Source organism: Sebastes fasciatus, chromosome 4, assembly GCF_043250625.1.
Source record: "Sebastes fasciatus isolate fSebFas1 chromosome 4, fSebFas1.pri, whole genome shotgun sequence".
NCBI lineage: Eukaryota > Metazoa > Chordata > Actinopteri > Perciformes > Sebastidae > Sebastes > Sebastes fasciatus.
In genome coordinates, this window is record NC_133798.1 from 8,340,812 (window position 1) to 8,363,610 (window position 22,799).

Below are 22,799 nucleotides of genomic sequence, written 5' to 3' on the forward strand. Positions count from 1 at the left end.
AAGGCTGCCTGTCTGTTGCCACTGTCCCTGTCTCCGTCCTTGCAATCTGCTTGTTCGCTTTAAACCCAGACTAGCTATATCACGACCTTGTCCCACTTCCTTCATTCCTCATATAAAAGTAAACCCAGAACAAGTCCCCTGCCTAACACAAATCAACCCCTGCTAGTTATGTAGCTTTTCAAAATCTGCAGCAATCTGCCGCTTTGCCATCCACAACCGTAAGCCGCAATGTTTAACAGAGATGAAGCGACACGATGTTCCAATGCCAGAATTCGAAACATATTTAGGTTAAGTTGTCAGCGTTTCTCAGGGGCTCTCACAAAATGGTGTCCTTTGTGAAAGTGTTATAAGCCAATGGCAGCATTTATTGGGTCCGTGTTTTCTGTTTGTTTTCACATCTCAGGAATAGATAAAAATCTCAGCGAAAGGCGCCAGGAGATATTTCAAGTGGCGCTATAAATACCAGTGCAAATGTTTATAATGTCACTAAGGTGCAAGGTTATCGCCGGGCCCCGCGACGCTCACACTGACACCCTAACTGACGAGGCCTTGTGAGTATTAATAGGCCTCTCTATGGGAATGAGTCTTGGGAGAGATTTTTTCTCCTCGTCGTCTGCAAAAACATTAAAAAACCTTGAATACTCAATACATATGTATTAGGGCTGTCAAAGTTAATGCGATAATAAGGCGTTAACGCAAATTCCTTTTAACGCCACTAATTTTACAACACAGTTTTAAAGCTAGAGTGAAGATACTGGTATCAAATTAAACTAGAAAACCTAAGGAATCCATTGGTACCAACCATGTTATACTAGCTTATCACAAAGAAGGTTAAGTAACGCTCCAAAGTTGGGCTAAATTTTGGCGAGGAAAAACTGGCATGGCCATTTTCAAAGGGGTCCCTTGACCTCTGACCTCAAGATATGTGGATGAAAATGGGTTCTATGGGTACCCACGAGTCTCCCCTTTACAGACATGCCCACTTTATGATAACCATATACAGTTTGGGACAAGTTATATTCAAGTCAGCACAATGACACTGACAGCTGTTGTTGCCTAATGGGCTTGAGTTTGCCATGTTATGATTTGAGCATATTTTTTGTGCTAAATGCAGTACCTGTGAGGGTTTCTGGACAATATTTGTCATTGTTTAATTGATCTCCAATAATAAATATATACATACATTTGTATAAAGCAGCATTTTGTCCACTTCCTTGTTGTTAAGAGTGTTAAACACTTGACAAATCTCCCTTTTAGGTACATTTTGAACGGATAAAAAAATTTGTGATTAATTTGCGATTAATCACAAATTCAATATTTTAATCGATTGACAGCCCTAGTATGTATTTTATGCTAAGATGCCTGTGGTTCTGTTTCCGTGCGTCCAGGTGAACATGTCGTCAGATCTGGAGGGGAGCGAAATGCTGGCGGAGAAGGCCGACAGGAGGGAGTTCATCGACTTGTTAACCAAGATGCTGACCATCGACGCAGACAAGAGGATCACCCCCATCGAAACGCTCAACCACCCCTTTGTTACTATGACACACCTCCTCGATTTCCCACACAGCACACAGTACGTGTTGTTTATATAATTATCATCTCGAACAGTGAAATAACATCTGCCGCTGTCATAAGACACTCATTCCTTCTCCCGTCTCCCTCCCTCCCTGTCTGTCTGTCCGTGCAGTGTGAAGTCGTGCTTCCAAAACATGGAGATCTGCAAGCGTCGTGTCAACATGTACGACACGGTCAACCAGAGCAAGACGCCCTTTATCACCCACGTGGCCCCCAGCACCTCCACCAACCTCACCATGACCTTCAACAACCAGCTGAACACTGTGCACAGCCAGGTAACACCTCACTCATCAGTATGTTAGGCAACCACTGACAGATTCAAGTATTTAAATGTTATTTTAGCTATGGTTTAAAATAACATAAGAAATGCAGCGTAGATGCAAGTGTGGAATATTCATCACATAAATGTATCACAATGGATAATTAAAGCCGAGCTGATACCCTCAAGCAACAATACGAAAGATGCACCTTGCTTATATATCCAGTCAGGTGCTGTCTTAAAGCAGCAGTAGGCAGATTGAAGCAAATATGATTAAAAAAAGTTATTTTTATGAAATGGTCACTATATCAAAACTATACTATATAAAAATCATGTACCTCTGCGTCCTCCGGTGTTCTTAAGAGCATCTGCAGGATTTCACAGACCGGAGGAAAACAACCAATCAGAGATGAGCTGGAGCCTTGCCGTCTCTGAGCAGGTGTCAATCACGCGCGAACTCTGATCAAACGGTCAAACTAGGCAGCGCTGATCAAATATGAATCAATATTCTGTCACTGTAATGACTATTTCTCACATAAAATGTTTTCAGAAACATCTTGTAGTGTACTGTTTAGCTGTAAAATGAGAAAGTTTGCTCAGTTGAGGAAATACCAAGCACCGCCCACCAGCTGGAGCAAACTTTCTCATTTCACAGTACAACAGTACACTACAAGATGTTTTTGAAAACATCCGAGGGGAGAAATAGGCATTACAGTAACAGAATATTGATTCATATTTGATCAGCGCTGCCTAGTTTGACCGGAGTTCGTGAGTGAATGACAGCTGCATTCGTTAATGAACAGCCAATAGGAACGCTCTCTCTCTGAAATGACCTGTGATTGGCCAAAGTCTCCCAACACGGGCTAGATATTTTAAAGCCTGAAAACAGAGCCATGAGGAGGTGCAGAAGTCTAGTTTTCTCTCAGAGCACTTGAATCACAATATGCTGAAAGGTTATTATGGAAAAAACATTCTGCCTACTGTCGCTTTAACCAAATAATTGTATTTTTAAACTGTCAGTCGTGTAACAGCTCAGCAGCCCATGAAGCGGCTGTTTTCCTCTTTGTTCTATTTCTCTCTGTCCGTTCTTCCTGTCTGTCTGCACGTTTCCATGCTTCCTTTGCCTGCCTTTCTGCCTTGGCGCATGTATATCTGTCTGCCTGCATTTCTGTCTGTGCCCCAGGTCCTGTGGGATTGTCACAAAGTGCTGATTACACACATGACAAGCCCCACTTCCTGCTTGCCTTGCATTCTGGGGCTTTCAGGCCTTAAGAATCCCTTCGCCAGGCTTCCTCTCTTTCTCCCCTCCTCTCACTGCTCCTGTCCTCCTCTGTCTTCTCCTCTTTCCTCCCGTTTCCCCGGGTTGAGCCCGTGGTGCTTTACCGCTTCGTTCCCGTACGCTCTGTGAATCGAAACTGCTGACTTTTGGCTTATGCCGGAATCGCCGAGCGTCGTGTTGCAAGGTTTTTCCAGATTGTGCTTAGTTACAACTCCTGCTCCCCCCCCCCCCCACCCCTCTCTTTAGTAAACAGAGTTCTTTATCACCAACTATATCGAGCCAGCTCACACTGTGTAGCATGCGACAAAAACCCCATCTTGCTGTGATTTAAATGGATTAACATTCCCTCAGCTTGTCTTTTTTTTCCTCCGCACCCGGCTCTCAGGGCATATAGACAGACTTAAGTTAGTGATTTATTCGGCTCGATTCATTTGCGAGGGCTGGAATGCATCTCTGGCTTGTGTTTTTGCTGCTTCCGTGCTTGTTTTATGATGAATGCCACAGTGCCATATTGATTATGTTCCCTCCCCTGGTGTTCATCGAACACGCTAAAGAGAGCAAATGAAAAATGAAAGCGCTGTCTCCGTGTTTCCCTCCGCCCCTATGCGCGCTTAATGAAAGGGCTAAAATTAGACGGTGTCTCGTGGAGCAAATACTACTTACGAGCCGAGCAAACGGTGTCTCTTAAAAGGATTTGTTTGTACCTTGGATGTTCCAGCAGTTTGCCACATGTCTTATTAATGGTCAAGACATGCTGGAGTTACCTAACGTTACATAATTATAGAATGACTGGTCGACTGTGAAATATTACTCCTGTCAGTTATATTGATTTGGCGGCCAGATAGTGAAGCTGTGACATGAAATGTCAAGTCTTGCTGCAGCTCATTAAATTGGCTCATTCTGATTCTGTAACATTTACATTTAAACAGTCTTATAATATGATCCTGATCACTCATCATTTAAGCGGGATAATGAGGGAGATGTTTACGCTGCCGTGGGGTTTGTTTGCTGCTAAATTGTGAACTGAGACATATAATACATTTCAGTCTAAAGAATTCAAGTTTGTTTGCCAGTTAAATGCTGTATATGATGCAAAATGATCAGTCTAAATGTGCTCTGGTGGCATTTCGCTCATTGATGGTTGATTATTCTAAGATTTGTAGCATTGATTGCATCTCTCCTCGCATTCTTCCCTCCCTCTAATTAATCAAATCAACAGTCCGCATATTTTAAGACGTGTTCAAATCAGTCGCCCAATTTCTTTATTCTTCCAACGGCTCTCATCAATGATGGATGCCCTGCCGCCACCACCACCACCGCCGCCACCACCACCCATCCTATCTCGATCTGCTGCTTGTGTTGCATCTTTATGTGTGCATTATTTTGTTAGAATATTGTTATCTTTCTGTTGTTGTTTTTTTTACCACGTCTGCTGTTCAACCCTCCCCTTCCACTGCTTCCCTGTTATTCCCATCAGTGCCTCCACTCTCATGATTTTTATTTTGGTCCCGTCATTCCTTTAGGCCACCAACCTGGTTCCCTCCTCCACCAACAATGCCACCCTTTCCTTTGCAAGTCCCGATGTCTCCATACTAAACTACCAATCTGCACTCTACCAGCCCTCCGCTGCCTCTATGGCGGCCGTGGCCCAGAGGAGCATGCCCCTGCAGCCGGGACCTCCTCAGCTCTGCGCCGCCCGGCCCGACCCCTTCCAGCAGGCGCTCATCGTCTGCCCACCTGGCTTCCAAGGTAAGGAGGTCTGAGAACAGGCCGTGGTATAAGGATAAAAACACAACTAAAGAGCATTTATCTGGTGCGATACATACATCACTGGTTCAGTTCTATCTTGTTTTGTTTTGCAGCCACAGGTAGAGTCAATCGCACCACACAAACAGCGATTCAATGATAACTTGATGAGGCTATTAATCATGTGAAAGGAAATTGAATATCTTTGTTTAAGGCGTACTCACCCTCTGTTTGTCTCCTCTGTGTTTGCACCGGGAGGGCAGAAGAGCTCTAAGGCATTATTCTCTTTGTTTATTTATTCTTTTTATGGAATGGGTGATAAATTAAAAATAAATCCATTGTTAGAGACTGTTTTTATACTATTGCCATGACTACTGTTTTTTTGTTTTTTTTCCTAAGCGCCGTTGCTATATTCGAACGCAGCAGAAGGGTTGCGACATCTGTTGAATGCACATAAATCAGTGTGCATACAAAACACGCTCTTAATTTTGCAGATATGTTGTTTATTGGTGACGGCGTTGTTGACATCCTTCTGTACGTGTGCTTTGTTTAGGGCTGCAGGCGTCCCCTTCCAAGCACACCAGTTACTCTGTGCGGATGGAGAACGCTGTTCCCATAGTGACGCAGGCCCCCGGTGCCCAGCCTCTGCAGATCCAACCTGGCCTGCTTACACAGGTAGGGAAGAGTATCACAGAAAAGGAACTAATAGAGTTCTTTTTTTTTTTTTGGCTCTGAAGAATAACAGTGCCTGTCAGACTTGGAACTGCTCAAACAGAGCTCTCTGCATCCTTTTTTTTCCATAAGCCTTCACTAAGAATAGTATCTATCGATGGAGGCTGGAAATCACTCAATGTTCGTGACCCTGCCCCTGCTGGCAGCTGTTTTGTTTTTTTCCTGAGCGTAGTCAGACCAAGCTCTCCTGTGCATTGCTCCCTGCTTCTCTTACTCTCTCCCCCCTTGCTTGCTTGCTCGCTCGCTCTCTCTGCTGTCCCGCTCTCCTGGAGGCTGAGGCTGCCACGGTCTGATGCACACAAAGGCAGGAGCCTTTTCACACAGAGAAGGCCTTCACTGGAGCCTGCACAGTGGGGCCGAAGCTTTAGCTGCTAATATACAGTTGTTGGATGTAACAGAGAGTGACTGTGCATCACTTTCTCCGCACACACACACACACACACACACACACACACACACACACACACACTGTAGACCACTTCCATCACCACGCCACCTCTTTCCCTATGGAAATTTCCATGAAGGCTTTAAATATCCCTGTGAATCCAGGGAGTTTGAAGCACTCCCTTATCTCCAGTTAATCATGCAGTAGGCAGGCAGACAGGCAGCAAAGCTCTGTGTCTGTGTGTGTGTGTGTGCCTGTGTTTCTATGGTGGGTTAATCTGTCAGATACCAAATGGTGATTAGCTCTAGGGCTGCTTCCAAGTCAGGCGCTCCAAATTACAGGCCTCAGAGGATCCAGAGAGGTCAGGGGAAAAGCTCAGATGAGTCTCTGCATGACCAGAGACTTCACCAGATCCATGGATGTGATGGATCTATCGGAGGCCAAATCAAATAAAAACGTGTCATTAAGGAAAATATGTGATATATCAAGTGCGGATCACACATTGCTGCCGCGCTCTGCAGGTATTCACCTCTGTCTGCACACATGTTAAACAAAGACAGGCAGATGGTTTATATAGGCCAGCGAGCAGCACGCCTAATAACTGGGTGTGTGGTGTGTGTTTCTCCGTGTTTATTCCTTTACGGTGGGAGGTCTCACAGGCTCGGCTGAGTCCTTGTGGTTGCATTCTCCCCCACCTGCGCCTTCACCCACCCACTGCTCACCGTTGCACCCTTTGCTCACATCGGACCCATGCACGTTTAGCTCCCTGGGTGCGCGGAGGGTGGGGGGGGGGACAGAGCGAAGGAAGCTCTAAGCAGGGAGGCAGGGAAACCAGCAGGACCTTTATCTGGAGCAGGAATGCAGAAAATGTGGAAACAATTGGGGAGTGAGAGCTGGGGCTTTCAAAGCCCCGAGGTGACAAAGGGTTTTCAACCCGGGGGGAGCGTAGGTCGAGGTGGGAGGCGGTGGGCCCTGCTGATAGCGATGGTGTACTCTGAGTAGAAAGAAAACGGCCTCTTAACTGGGTTACCATTTCAGGGCAGACAGGCTGGTTACACAACGCAGACGCCTGGAGAGAGAGGCACGTAGAGTGCCGGGAATGGAGATAGAGCGAGCAAGGAGGAGGAGGAGGAGGAGCGGGAGATGGATGGATGTATTACAGTCTCTTAATGGCATGTTGATAAAAGGCCTTGGATGTGGTCTTAGATGTAAAGACCATCTCCAGCTCCAGAATGTTCCATTAGAGATGTCAGTCATCAGTGCACAGACGAGGCAGCGCTGCTGGCCTGCAGATGCCCCCCTGCAGCACTTCAACCACAGGCTGCTCGGTTTGGACTTTGCAACCTGCCTCAGACAAAAAAACAATTCAGCTTCTCTACGAGCCTGCAGGCAGAATACAGAACACTTTGTGTGAGAATGTAATGGAAACAGACAGCTCCAAAAGCAAATATGTGAATACAAAGATAAAGGTTAAGATAAAGTTAAAAGATGAAGGTAAAAATAAAGTTACCGTAGCATATGCACAGATTATCTGCTTAGCATTTTGTATGGTGCCTCTCTCTCTCTCTCTCTCTCTCTCTCTCTCTCTCTCTCTCTTCCCCCCCTCTCTCTCTCTGTCTTTCCCTTTCTCTATTTAAACGTGTGCGTGCGCTGCAGCACATACTGATGCCGTTGTAAATAGATGTGCAAATGGTATTAAAGGAACAATTCATTAGCCCTGACATTAAAGTGCTAATCAATAGAACTGCATTAAACTATTAGGGTTACACACAAACACGATCAGGCATGCATGCACGCACATCTTGGCACGTCTTGGGGCATATTATGCCGGATACTCTCCTCCTGTTCCGCATCAGAAATACAAAGTAGCCTCTTTCACAGCGGCTTGAATGGGCCTGAGAATTTAATTAGAACACAGGTTGATTTGACTCAAGTCAAACACATAATCACACTAACACACACACACACACACACACACACACACACACACACACACACACACACACACACACACACATACCCTCACTCATACGCATGCAGACAAAGGAAGGAGCTGCTGTACATCTTTATTAAGTCCTGGTCTTATCTCTTTTGTCGATGGATGTCTCCTTGAAGCTGGCGGAGTTCATTTTGCATGCTGGTTTAAGACCAGCTGTTATGCACTTTGGAAAAGATACTGTCATTTATCACAACACCCTGAAACTAATCAATGAGTTAAATGAGTTCCTTTATTTATAATGTTTAAATGAAAAGACTCAATCATGTGTAACCGTGCAGTCCTCTGACAGACTTCATTTGGATATTTTGTTGCACGACAGCTGACTGTTTTTCTGTCCTTTCTCCCCCTCTCTGTGCTCTCTTTCCTCAGCAGGCCTGGCCCAGCGGCACCCAGCAGATCCTGCTGCCTCCAGCCTGGCAGCAACTCACCCACACCTCAGTCCAGCACGCCACTGTCATCCCCGACTCCATGAGCAGCACACAGCCTCTCGCCAACTGGAGGTGAACAGCACTGCTTTCTGTCTTGTAACTGCTCCCCAGCCCAATCCCAAACCTTTTATTGATGTCTGAATATTGAGGCCTACAGTTTCAGAATCCATCTATAGCTGGATGAGTAAATCTAAAAGTAGAGATGTTCCGGTACCATTTTTTCCTTTCCGATGCCTAAACTTGCGGTATTGGCCGATACCAAGTACCGATCCGATACCAGCGTGATAAAAAAAATATATTGTTGTCTCGTATATTATGGGATGGCCGTGTCAAAGATGTATTTGTAACCTGGCAAATTGTACCTTGGCTCCAAATTCTCCATTAAGCAGCAAAATCCCACGTTTTCGACAACCGACAGGTTGGTCGTCCAGAAAACAATGAATTCCACAATTTTGTCGGTCATCTTCGTCACTTTTGGGCTATCTCTGTGGAATTTATCTCGTCGTTAGAATGCGGTTTCCAACGTTTGCTGCTGCAGTTCGTCCTTTTTCCCCCCCTATGCCTTGGTGAAGTCGTCGTGCTCTTTCGTGTGATGCGTCTTCAAATGTTTTATCAAATGTTTTATAAGATTAATGGTGTTGAAATCGGCAACACTAGCGCCACCCCTCGAAACGGAAGCCTTACATACTGTACATATCGCCGTTTTAGTAGTAGTACGAGATTTTCCACTGTTTTCTACTCGACGATAACCGATACAGAATTTTGGGCAGTATCCGTCGCATTTGTGATACTGGTATCAGTATTGGAACAACTCTATCTAATAGAGTTGACATGTGTCAAGCTTCAAAAACAAAACACTTTGCACAATCAAGTTTATACACGCAACATCGGGGGCAAGTCTGTAGGTCGGGTCAGATAAATTGATTTCAAAGGCCAGCGGTGGTTTTATGGCTTTTATAGGTCAGAATGTGCTATAGGAAGATGGTACGGCATAAGACTGATTGACCGAGGAGCCTGCACCTCCCTGACAGCTTGTCCTTTATCGCCAATGAATCACAGTCCCCGCAACGTGCTTTTATAAGAGCACATTCACCTCAGGGAGATGGGATATATATGTACATGTTGAGACATCATGTCTGGTATAGCCTGTCACCTCGATGGCTCGATAAATGGATGGATAGATTGGAGAAGGCGATCTGCAGGGAGATAAGGGGGGACGCAGGTATATAATGTGTATGCGGAGGACTGCTGGGGGCCCATGCATGCATGGATTCATTGGGAGCTGTCCGTCTGTGACCAGACACCCACCTCCCCCATCTCTCCCTCCCCTTCCTGTCCAGTGGCGGCTCTGTTGTCCTCAGAGAGACGATTGGGAAAAGTGTCGCACTTCCTCTGCAGAGCTATCGCTCCACAGCTGCTGGTGTCAGCTCCTCTGCCCTCCCTCTCTGCTCTCTCCTCGCTCTCCTCCTTTCGTTTCTTTAGAAAAGTTAGCTGCTGCCACCTGCTGGCTCCTGTGGGAAATACATGCCCTGTCTTTTTATTTTCCTCACCAATGTTCAGTTTGATTATCCTGATATAAATCGATTAGGGCTGTCAATCGATTAAAATATTTAATCGCGATTAATCAAAAATTAATCTAACATTTTTTATTTGTTCAAAATGTACCTTAAAGGGAAATTTGTCAAGTATTTAATCAACATGGAAGTGGGCAAATATGCTGTTTTATGCAAATGTATGTAAATATTTATTATTGGAAGTCAATTAACACAAAACAATGAATAATATTGTCCAGAAACCCTCACAGGTTCTGCATTTAGCATTAAAAATATGATCAAATCATAACATGGCAAACTGCAGCCCAACAGGCAACAACAGCTGTCAGTGTGTCAGTGTGCTGACTTGACTATGACTTTCACCAAAACTGCATGTGATTATCATAAAGTGGGCATGTTTGTAAAGGGGAGACTCGTGGGTACCCATAGAACCCATTTTCATTCACATATCTTGAGGTCAGAGGTCAAGGGACCCCTTTGAAAATGGCCATCCCAGTTTTTCCTCGCCAAAATTTATCGTAAGTTTGGAGCGTTATTTAGCCTCCTTCACGACAAGATGGATTCCTTAGGTTTCTCTAGTTTCATAATGATACCAGTATCTTCACTCTAGCTTTAAAAGTGAGACTGCTACGACCGAAATATCTATTGCGTTAATGCGTTAAAGAAATTAGTGGAGTTAACTTTGACAGCCCTAATATCAATGCACTTTTTCAGCATTTTGTCCTTTGCTGCTTCACTTGGAGTTTTTTTTATTGTTGTGGTAACATTTAACTGTGTTGTGTTGCAGGAATTCCCATCCTCATGGCAGCCATTATAATCCCATCATGCAGCAGCCAGCCTTGTTGGCCGGCCACGTCACGCTCCCATCCAACCAGACGCTCAATGTTGGAGTGGCACACGTTATGAGGCAGCCCTCAACCAATAACAACTCCTCTTCCAAAAAGAACAAACAGCACCAGATGTCTGCCAGGTACTCTCACATGACTCATAAGACTGTAAATTGTCCTTCTGGTAGCTAAAAGTCATCCCCTTGCTTTTTCTTTTGATCTTCAGTATCTGTGTATTTTGCACCGTTATGTGACCCTCTTCTCTGTCTTCCTATAAGGAACATGTCGGCCTACGAGGTGTCGTCCTCTCAGGTGGTGCTGTCCCCGCAGCGCTCCAAGCGGGTGAAGGAGAACACGCCACCGCGTTGCGCCGTGCTACAGAACGGCCCGGCCTCCAACTGCCCGCCCCTGCAGGGCTGTGGGGGCGGTGGGTGGGGGGCCGGCGAAGCAGAGCAGGCTTCCAGCACTACCCGCGACCACCAGCACCAGCACCACGTCCCCAGACAGACCATCATCATCCCCGACACGCCCAGTCCAGCAGTCAGCATCATCACCATCAGCAGTGACACAGATGAGGAAGACGACCACAAACAAAACAAGAGGTCAGTTGTAGGTTTGAAGAGGTTAACGTGGTTCTATTTCACTCAGTTGATACAGGCTAAGAAGTCAGAGGAAACCCAAGACCTCTTTCGAAGCACGCCATGCGTCTGCTTTGACTTAGCGGGATAGAGACATGTTTTCACCATTAACTAAGAAGCCAACTTTCTGCCATCTTACTTTGTTTCTGTGTTCACATATTTTGGTTTTATAGTTGTGTATGATATACTGTAAGGCATTTTCAATGACATATCTAGTATCAGACTGTGCGACTATAAAAGTAATTTGATCTGAAGTCATAAAATGCTAATGGGGGTTAATGGTATTTCGCGACCATTGATCAAATCAATTTTATAACCATACAGTCATCTGACAAGAGAAAAAGAAAAGATGTGCCAAAGACAACTCCTGTGTGCTGTGATATGCTGTACTGAAACACAAAGTAAGCAGTCGCAGAGTAGGAAGAAAAAGAAAGCCAAGCAGTCAGCAATCATGACAAATGATTTATAAACTGCAAAAATAACTTACAAGTATGTTTTGACACACATTGTATGGTTCAAGGTCTATACTTGGCTACAGCATACAATATACAATTAAAGAGAGGATGTAAAATCTGATTACATTTTACTAGGGCTGTCAAAGTTAACGCTATAATAACGCATTAACACAAATTTGTTTTAACGCAACTAATTTCTTTAACGCATTAACGCAACTTGCGGTTTATAGGTTGTAGTGGCCTCAGTTTTAAAGCTAGAGTGAAGATACTGGGATCATATCCAAAGGTATCCATTGGAATCCCTTTACAGACATGCCCACTCTATGATAATCACATGCAGTTTTGGGCAAGTCATGGTCAAATCAGCACACGTGATGATTTGAGCATATTTTTTATGCTAAATGCAGTACCTGTGAGGGTTTCTGAACAATATTTGTCGTCGTTTTGTGTCGTTAATTGATTCCCATGTTGATAAGAGCATTAAATACGTGATTAACTAAGGGCAATCATGCGATTAATCACAATAAAATATTTTAATCAATTGACACCCATACATTTTACTAATCAGCCAGCAGATTTGATATTATGACATTGGTGACCTTGAGTTTACCTAAGTCACTGGAGTTGATTTCTAAGTATTAACTGTCCTCTCTGGTCCCCCTCTTCTGTTTCTTCTCAGTTCATCTTCAAAGCAGAGGAAGAATGTCATCAGTTGCGTGACGGTCCACGACTCGCCCGACTCCGACTGCTCCAGCAACAACAGCCCCTACACTGTGGAGTCCAGACCCCCCAACAACAACAGCTACGATACAAAGACCACCATCCTGGACAACTATAACAATGGGAACCCCCGCACCATCATCATCCCCCCTCTCAAAACCCAGAACAGTGAGGTCCCCAGTGAGTGTGAGCGCCTGATGCCAGGTGTGACAGATTCTTCCCTAACCCTAAAACACAGCCGATACACAGCTATTAAGCTGTTTTGTGTTGAGCTTCCCAATTAACCAAACTTGTATCCTCTCCTGTACAGATGCAATGAACCATCAGAATATAGCTTACAAGTTCAAATCCTCCAATGTATTGATGTCTGGCAATAATCACCTACCAGGGGGCGTGGCCATAGGCGGGTCCTACCGACAGCAGCGCTCTGGGTTACACCCCCTCCAGCACCAGCCTCTCAATCTCAGCCAGGTATGGGGAAACATGTTATCACTGTCAGCGTGTGAATATGTGTGTATGAAACCTCAGATCTTTTAGGATCATGATTAAGAGGAATAGTATATATAGTATATACTGTGGTATGTATATAGTTTATTTGGGGAAATAAGCTTTTTCATGTTCTATTAGATGAAGATTGATACCACCCTCATGTCTGTATGGTAAATATGAAGCTACCACTAGCAGCCAGTTAGCTTAGCTTAGCACAAAGACTGCAAACTGGGGGGGAAACTGGTAGCCTGGCTCTGTCCAAAGGTAACAAAAGAGAATGTAATTGATCCTCTCATCTAACGCTATGCAAGAAAGCAAATAAGCAAGGAACAATGTGTTCATTTCAGGGGATCGATTAGCAGAAATGGAATATAATATTCATAACTATGTTTTCATTAGTGTATAATCACCTGAAACTAAGAATCATTGTGTGTACATTATCTTAGAATGAGCCCTTCATATCTTCTGTATATAGGAAGCGGCAGGGCCGCCTTAAGGCAAAGGCCATATAGGCGGTCACCTAGGGCGCCACCTTCTGGGGGGCGTTGGTCGTAAAGATAATATTTTTTTATTAAATGTCAGTGGGTACCCTTCCTCATTTTCTGCACTGAGATAGCAAATTAACAAATAAAGAAAGAAAGAGAGAAATACACTTTTCACCCCTGTAACTCTCTTTCTCACACTTTTTCATCTGCCCGGTCGCACTTATTTGTTAATGTGTTAAGTTTAAATTGTAGTGAAACTGACTAAACACTTTCAAGCCAACAATATCAGGGACTAATTATTTATATATATTATAATAAATACAGTTATTTATGAAAATAAAAATCTTAATTTTTCTCTTAAAACAATTTTGATGTCTGATGTGTGTTGCAGTTAACGGGGCTAGGGTTAAGGTTCTGGGGGGTTGAACCCTAACCCTAGAACGGGGGTTGGTCACGCTTGTGAAACTGCGGTAACGTGAGCGTGGAGTGCAAAACCGTGGTACCGCCAGCGGACGTCTGACTTCAGTTGCTCCTAAAGTACTAAAGTAGTGTCATTATGGTAAGGGTGGCCTGGTTTTGCACTCGGCTGCTCAAGTTACCGCAGTCTCGGAAAGGGAGGAGTGAGCGGAGATACTCTAGATGTCGCCTAATCCTACAGACTGTACCTTTAAGGTTGATTATTAATTTGTGACAGTTCAGGAACAATAAAACTGACATTCAGCCCGTCTATCATCTCCTCTTTCAGGCCCAGCAGCATATGGTAGCTGATCGAAATGGTCATCGGCGCCAGCAGGCCTACATCACCCCAACCATCGCCACTCAGGTCCCGTACTCCTTCCATCACAACAGCCCCTCTCACACGGGCAACGTCCACCCGCACCTGGCCGCCACACACATACCCAGCCAGCCCCACCTCTACACCTACACAACCCCCGCCGCTCTGGGCTCCACCGGCACCGTGGCCCACCTGGTGGCGACGCAGGGCTCGGCGCGCCACGCGGTCCAGCACGGGAGCTACCCGCCGAGCATCGTCCACCAGGTCCCGGTCAGCATGGGCCACCGCGTGCTGCCCTCTCCCACCTTGCACCACAGCCAGTACCAGGCCCAGTTTGCCCACCAGGCCTACATCAGCGCTTCGCCCGCCTCCACTGTCTACACTGGATACCCGCTGAGCCCCACCAAGGTCAACCAGTACCCTTACCTCTAGAGAAGACACTGACTGACACTGGAGAGCCCGACCCAGCGCCGCTGCTGCTGCCCCCACCCCCACCCCCGAACCCACTCGACATCCTAAACATCCTCTCCTCGACCTCAGACATAAACAGAGACAGAGGAACATGCAATCCTCATGAAACTGTCACGTATAACTTGAAGATATAACGACAGAGAGAAAAAGAGAAAAAAAAGATTCACAGCCTCTCTAGAAGGGAAAGATGGAGTTGAATTTCAGAGGGGTACAGTTCTTCTTTCAATTTTCTTTTTGTTCTCCTGAAAGGGCCAGTTTTTTTGCTTTTATTTGTCTATTCTTCGCTTTACTTTACGAGGACAGTAATGTCTCATTAGTTTTACAGGGAAGTTTGAAACAGACCTTTTGGGACAAGCGGAGGCTTTTCTGGTTTGCTTTCTTTTTATTTTCCCCTCTTAAATTTGGGACGTGACTGTTGAACAGGGGTTACTGACTGGAAGTTCGGGATCCCAAGAGGCTTGGGAGAAGGTGAAATACGGAAACCTGCTGCTCTTCAAAGAAAAAAAAATATTGATGGCCTTGAACTGTCTTAATATTTCCAAATCATTCATGGTGTGGGGGAGAAAAAGAGAGGCAACTCCCCCCCCACCACACTCCACCTTCTCCAGCCGAGGAGGCTTCTGGAAATATAACCAACAGAAGACAACAAACTTTTTAGTGTATTTATAGATATTTTTTTCTCCTTTATGTTTCACCTTTATGACGATACTTCAGTTTTAGCTCTAGGTGTCTTAGCTGGGCCCCGTTCTTAGAATGTAGCAGTCTGCACCCGTTTGTTTCAAATTTTTTTTTTCTCCTGATACCAATAGATTTATTTGTTCCTCTTTTTTCTCAATGTGATTGCACAAAGTGGTTATAATAACATAGGCATGTACAACGTGATTGTCTGTGTGTGCTACTGTCAGCCATGCGTGTGTAGTCCACCTCCTTCAAAACTCTCCTCAGTCTTTTTAGGTTTTGACCATTGTTCCCTCGTAGTGCCTTACAGATATAACGACACAGTTTACTTGGCTTGGATCCTGAGAGCCACGAGAGACTATAGCTATACTTAGAGAGACATGTTTCCCCCTGGTTTGACATCCTAGTCGGGGCAGTTGTAGCTCTCTTCCAGGTGTAGGCTCAGCCCTCGCTGTTTTCTTGCCCTTAACGACAGCATCCTATAGAATGATGAAGATTAACGTCAGAGTTGATGTCGCGCTGAGCTATTTTATTATGTGTGCATGAGATAACTTGCCTGGGGTACTTAACCAAAGTCATAGATAAATTCTTGTTACATTTTTGCTCTGGATATTAATGTAAATATGAAAAAATGTACAGTATAGCTGTAGCTGTAAACCTCTATCACCCAAAATGTGGCTTTAGTTTGGAATATATTTGTTTTTGTTTTTTTAATATAATCACACAAGGGAATTCATGCATCGTGACGACGGAGCACAGAGCTCATGTACAGGGAAATGAGTTACAGTACAATGTTTGAGACACAGTAGAGGTCGTTAAAAGCTAGTCCGAGAGAAGGGGCCTGACAGGAAGTTATTGTTGCCACGAGGATGGTTCCGGAGGCTTAGGCTGCAGAGAGGAGGCAGAGTATCGAGGGTTGTTCGAGAGAGATACTGTGTAGGCACGAGTGAGGTGGCTGTTTGAGAGCGTATAGGGTCAGTTTAGGTAGGGACTGTGGAGGGCACGGGTGAAACTCTATCTTAAATGGGACTAAAATGGTAGCAGAAGTTGGCACTGAGCAGGTTGATAGTAACACTGAGCCCGGGTGGTCGGTCGGTCGGTAGGTAGGAAGCCGAAGTGGCACTACCTTTACCTGAATGCACACTTAGAATTCCGACATGAATCCTGTTGTTGTTGTTGTCCAGCAAAGATAATTGGAAGTTGCGTTTGAGGTTTGGCATCTCAGAGCTGCAAGAACAGAACAGAAGGGAAAAATGCCGCAGCGTACACCTGGAAGGGCACCTTGTTGTGGACGATTTTTGTCGCCACTGTCCATTTGTCTTCGAAGCCAGGTACACCACAGACATCGCCACGCCAGCCGAACGGGATACCTGAACACTTAGAGAACCAATAGGGCTGTCACTTTGTGTGTTTGCTGCTTCATTTAATTTTTTTTTTTCTCTCGTAGCCAACATTACAAATAATCTCCTCTCTTCATTTGTCCTCTTCAGCACATCAGTACTGCTGGTGGTTTAGTGAAAGCCCTCAACCCCCCCCCCCACCCCCTCTCCCACCCCCTCTCTCCTTCATGGTATGCCATAGTACTTGCATTTGAAGTGATTTTTTCTTTTTTTTTAACTTAACATTATCTTGAACTTTTTTTTTGTTGACATGGCTGTAGTACATGTTGTGTTTATTTTTTAGAGATTGTTGCAATAATTCTCGTGGATGTTTTATCAGAGTATGTGTGTGTTTTTATTATTATTATTATTATTATTATTATTATATTTCAGGGTCATTTCTATTTTGTAACCCGGGGGTTGATGTACAGTGATGTTTAGTATTCCGTGGAGGTGGGTGCACCTGTGTAAAAGTGTTGCAACACTGCTGGCGATAGTAAAGTTGATGATAATCCAATGGGGCCCTTATAGATAGATAGCTATAGATGCTTTTGGCTTGAGGGTGCCACAGCCACAGCCAGGATTTGAAATACAACGATCCCCCTGACGGGCCCCAGAGTGGTTTGTCATCCTGGTACTTTCCCCTCTCCACTCCCCGTCAGCTCCAGCATGCAAGCCTTAGGGTTAAAGTTAAAGATGTGATTACATAGTACATTGCTGGTTACATCATTCTTCTCTGTTCTGTCTTATTTTATTTTATTTTATCTACTTAATTTCCTCCAGGTCATCGGGGCCTAAGCACACACACACACACACACACACACACACACACACACACACACATACGCATATAAGGGAGATGATTTTCCATTGAAATCTTTTGGCTCCTCTGTTATGAGACAGACTACTGAAACATTCCACTGTTTGAGGGAATTTGGCGTTAACACATGCTACACTGCTGTCCTGTCCCCTCTCCTGTCCTGTCAGCGAGGGGATAGCATTGTTACTCTAGGACTTTTCTTTTCGCTCCTCCCACCAAAGACATCAACAGATCGATCATGTACAGCACAGCACAGTATAGTATAGTACAAGCAATCCTCCAGCAGCAGACAGGCAATAACTTCTGGTCTCATCTTTAAACGCGCTACAAGTTTGAGGACATGTTGTTAAGCAAAATGCATGTGTGGACACGATGTACGAGCACACAAGGAGGATTTAACCTACTCAATGCATACTCATTAATTTGTTTAGAATCTGGACGTTCAACTATGAGAGGAGCTGCAGTCTGTGTTAAAGCTTTTCATTACTCCTCACACTTGCGCCCTGTCTAGGTTGGATGATCAATAATTATCTAACCTCTCTCCAAATTGTTAAGCCAGTTGTTTTTTTGTTTGTTTTTTTACGTTGTTGATGTTGTAGCTTTATCGGTGTTGTACGAAAAATGAATTTGTAAACTTAAAAAAGTTTGTTTTACATTAGCGTGCCATGGAATAGAATGACCTGTAAAAAAATGAATTAATCAAAAAAATGTACCAACTATACCTTTAAAAACTACGGTCGCCCGCACACAAAAATGAATGTAATACGTGACCTGCGACGTCTGAAATGGCTTTAGATCTTTCTCAGTGGGTGACCATTCGTTTGATTTCTACACCGTTTGTGGCCACGCATGATGCAATAATTACACATCTGATCTCCAGCAAAAATCCCATATGAGAGAAGTAATGTAAAATGACCACTATCCTCACGATTAGGGGGCTGTCAAATAATTTTGAGCTATTTTCTCAAATGAAACATCCAATTAAGAGAGGCCTGGTATGCGCAACAATGTGGAAAATTACTTGATGTGTGTGATACCTTTTTGTCTATTACTCTGTTCAGACATAACCAATGTTTTGTGTTTTATAAAAAAAAGGGGAATCAGAAATGTGAGCATTAACGTAGATCGAGTGACCTTACAATTACCAAAATGTGCTTAAGTAGAGCGTAAAGATGTTTTGTGTTGTTGAGGTGAGCAGAGCCTTCCCAGCTAGCGACTTTACTGTTAGAGCACTGCCTTCCAAATAACCAACAGTACCTCCAAAGGGTTTAAGGTGACATTTAAATTAGAGAAGACTAAATAAGGCAGTGTCTCACTCTCTATGAAATACACTCAAACTTCCAGCTTTGCTCACGGTGTTAACATGAATACTCCTCCTCCTGGAAAACACTGAGAAACATTCCTGAGAGCATGATGGCGCATAGTGCTACATTAAGTCTTCAGACAGACTCCTCTAAGGTGACTTGGAGCTCGCAACATCAAACCCACACACTCAGTTCAGTATAAACCGTTTGGCAAAGTCGCAGCTGCCTCCCAAAGTACAAAGGGGTTAGGAAGAGGTGTTAGGTGGATTAATCACGAGCTGATGTTCTCTCAAATTCATAATCTAGCTACACAAGCATTCTTAAAGCCCTTTCGGATGAGAGTGTATGTTTTTTTTAAACTTTTCGTTGAGGAGATCTGCTCCTTTCGCTGGCTATTCATTGGGGGAATTCAGGGTGAGGTGGTCAAGGTTTGATGCCATTGCTGATAGAGAGTGTTCGATTACAATGAATGAATTTAAGAACCAAAACTGATTGAAATACGATTGTTTTTTCCTACTATCTTCATCTATTCTAATTTGTTTAAAACCAGGTGAGGATGTGGATTCATTTTTACCACCGTAAATCCCCTAAATTGCTGTTTTTAACTGAAAAATGTAGCTTTTCCCATTTCAGAGAGATTTCTAGCCAAAGACTGTTATTTTTGTGGTGTTCATAAACGAAATCTAGAAGTGGTAGACCAAAGCTACAGTCAAAGCTAGATGTACACTACAAAAATATTCATCTAAAGCTAGAGGTCATGTCAAAAGTTAAAATCCCTTTTCTCAAAATTGTAAATTAGCGTAGCTCAATTTCTCAAATAGCTACCTGCACAACAGTTTATTTGCGTTTTCTAAAGACCTAAGAGTGCATCAAACCCTGACCCCCTTTTGTGTCCATTGCTGTATGGTTTCTCAACGGTGTAAAATCTCATTCTTTGTCGATAAAGCTAACGTGTGCTGCAGTATTTCCTAGTATACTTCTCTGTTAATTGTCTTTTTCTTATTTACTTTTGTTTATCGGGGTGTGATGTCTCATTATTTCAATCTGTTGACGTAGCGTTCTATGTATACCCTGTTCCTTAGCCTAATATTATTAAGTATGTTATGAGAATGGATATTTTACTGGCTTTATAGAATGTTTAAATAAATATAATAATGACAATAAGAAGAAGGATTAATTAAACCTCCTAACAAGTTGAGTACTTGCTACTAAGCGCTTGTGTTACCATTATGATGTTGTGTGCTTCTCTTAATCATTTTCGTTGTAGAAAAATGGAGTGAATTTATATTAGGCTTCGGAAAAAAAACTAATGATAGCGTTGTAAATTTCACGGGAGGATTTTAACAGACAAACAGCTTCGTCAAATAGAAGAATAGAGTTATTTTAATTGTCCTCTTTACTAACTGTAGGGTGAGAAGGGGCTCGCGTTGTGGTGAACTATGTTATAGCTTGTTATTCACTGTTACTTTTGATCATTTTTTCGGTCTCCGAGGTGAATCGAGTTATTAATGAGAATTTGTATGCTCACATATGCATATTGTATATGTGTAGAAATGTAATCACACTTTGTCTTGGATTTACATTAAACTGTTAAGTCACGGCACCAGTCTCCTGTTTTCTACTGCGGTGTGTGTGTTTGTGCTTGAGGTTTGTTGTGAGTGCTTGAGCATGATAAATCTTTTAAATCAGAAAGGAAATAAAAACATACAATCATAAGCAAACATACTACACACTACTCCAAAATTTGTAATTGTTTTGTTTGAAAAAACATTTAAAGGCCATTTTTCACTTATTTCACTTATACACCCTGTTGGAGTGGCCCTATAGAAAGACATTGAATCCAGTCGTGGAAGAAGATTATGTTCCCTTACATACGTAAGTAAAAGTGGAGACACCACTATATAAAAAATACTAAATTATGTGGAAAAGTGCAACATGTTGCAAGTGCCACCGCCCCCTTGGAGCCCCCATATTCAAAAGAAACACAACAAAAGTGCCCTCTTGGATGCACTTGTGGTAGATAAAACATGATAAAGTGCCCTCTAGGGTGCTTTTCCAGTGGAGAAAACGAGATAAAGTGCCTTCTTGGGAGATAAGACATGATAAAGTGCCATCTAGGGTGCCCTTCCAGTGGAGAAAACGACATTAAGTGACTTCTAGGGTGCTCTTCCAGTGGTGAAAACTAGATGCAGTGCAATAATACAGTAGGTGCCCTTGAATGGAGAAAACAAGATCAAGTGGCCTTAAAATGGAGAAAACATAATGCAGTGCAATAGTACGGTAGGTACCCTTGAATGGAGAAAACATGATGCAGTGCCCTATAGGCTGCCCTACTTGCAAGCAAATTTTCTGCACGCTGGTGCCCTTTTTATTTTTTCTTCCCTGCACCTCAGAGAGCCTCAGTCCATCACTGCAGACACATATCCGTTGTGGGTGTTATATTATAGGATTTTCTTTTAACACAAATGCATAAATGTATAAGTAGCATTGTATTCTAATAGTTAGTCAAGGTAGAGCTCATTTTATTTACTTTATATACTGTTGGTTAGTTATAATATTTTGCATAAACTCATCCTGTGTGTTTTGTATGTAAAATCTGATTCTGGAAAGCAACTAGTAACTGTAACTATGGCTGTCAAATGAATGTAGTGAAGTAAAAAGTACAATGCAATATTCGCCTCTGGAATGCAGGGGAGACTGACATAGACTGATAATACTCAAGGGAAGTAGAAGTACCTCAAAATTGTACCTAAATACAGTGGTTAGGTAACTATACTTAGTTACATTCCACCACTGACACACCACCGTCATTATGTTCAATACAGCATTTTTAATGATTATATCCTAAAATCATAACAACATTAGGAGAAAACCCAAGATTCATTCAAGACTTATTTCTTGAATCTTGAGTTTTCTCATAATATTGGAATATGTAGAATTGAATGTGCATTTGATATCAATTTACCATCGAAATATTTGAAATAAATCAGCAGTAATTCAGTTTATTTATTTATGTATTTATTTCAGCAGAATCAGCATGAGCAACAAAACCAACATGAGGATAGGACCCTCAGTTAGCTCTTCTGGTAGAGCAAGCGCCCTATGTATCAAGGCTTGTCACAGCGGCTGTGGGTTTGAATCCGACCCGCGGACCTTTGCTCCATGTCATCCTCTCCCACAACTGTCACTGCCTCAGCCAAAAAGTAAAGAAAACATAGATAGACAACAATGTAGAAATAAATTAACATTTAATTTTATATGTCCTGTTTAACTATCAACTTGTATTTATTCATTCCAATATTTATTAATTTATTTCCAAATATATTTTAGCATTTTTTTTTTATTCATTTATTAATGCCTATTTTTTTGTACAATTAATAAATTAATTTGTAAACACATCTATTAATGTGTTAATTAAATGCTCTATTACTATTTACGCGACTCTTGTGGTCCTCCATAATGGATAACTAAGAAAGACAGAAATTAAAAAAATAAAATAAAAATAAGTAAGTCAATAAATAAATGAAATGATATAAATCTACTTTTTTTTTTTTTTTTTTAAATACTTAGATAAATAAAATTTTAGGATTTTATTTTCCATGACACCGTGGCCCACACAATACCAACTGAATGTGATCATATAATTGAAAGCCAGACTGATCCAGCATCAGCAGTCATTCATGCTATTCTACCACTAGGTGGCGGTGTGCACCAAATTGTTGCTCCCTATAAACTGGCACTGACGTGATTAGGTTGTGCTGATCATCTCCATTTATTTTCAACCACAAAACCTTGCTAAGCT

At 43.0% G+C, this 22,799-nt stretch overlaps 1 protein-coding gene and 1 long non-coding RNA gene across 6 annotated transcripts in view; one reads left to right on the forward strand and one right to left on the reverse strand.

Annotated features, from left to right (window-relative positions):
• LOC141765670 (uncharacterized) overlaps positions 1–5,414 on the reverse strand; it is a 30,714-nt gene extending 25,300 nt beyond the window's left edge. For both annotated transcript variants that reach the window (XR_012593541.1, XR_012593542.1), the window contains exon 1: positions 5,084–5,414. This is a non-coding gene — a long non-coding RNA (uncharacterized LOC141765670). The remainder of the gene's footprint in view (positions 1–5,083) is intronic.
• The window catches only part of hipk2 (homeodomain interacting protein kinase 2), an 85,870-nt gene extending 65,272 nt beyond the window's left edge, over positions 1–20,598 (forward strand). Inside the window, exons 6-15 of one of the 4 annotated variants that reach the window (XM_074631783.1) lie at positions 1,389–1,573; positions 1,688–1,850; positions 4,637–4,862; positions 5,413–5,534; positions 8,345–8,475; positions 10,744–10,926; positions 11,062–11,385; positions 12,556–12,800; positions 12,907–13,067; positions 14,316–20,598. In XM_074631783.1, coding sequence (XP_074487884.1) covers positions 1,389–1,573; positions 1,688–1,850; positions 4,637–4,862; positions 5,413–5,534; positions 8,345–8,475; positions 10,744–10,926; positions 11,062–11,385; positions 12,556–12,800; positions 12,907–13,067; positions 14,316–14,777 — 2,202 coding nt within the window. In that variant the 3' untranslated portion in view covers positions 14,778–20,598. The remainder of the gene's footprint in view (positions 1–1,388; positions 1,574–1,687; positions 1,851–4,636; positions 4,863–5,412; positions 5,535–8,344; positions 8,476–10,743; positions 10,927–11,061; positions 11,386–12,555; positions 12,801–12,906; positions 13,068–14,315) is intronic. The other 3 variants (XM_074631785.1, XM_074631784.1, XM_074631786.1) reach the window with 3 other exon arrangements.
• The last annotated feature ends 2,201 nt before the right edge of the window (positions 20,599–22,799 follow it).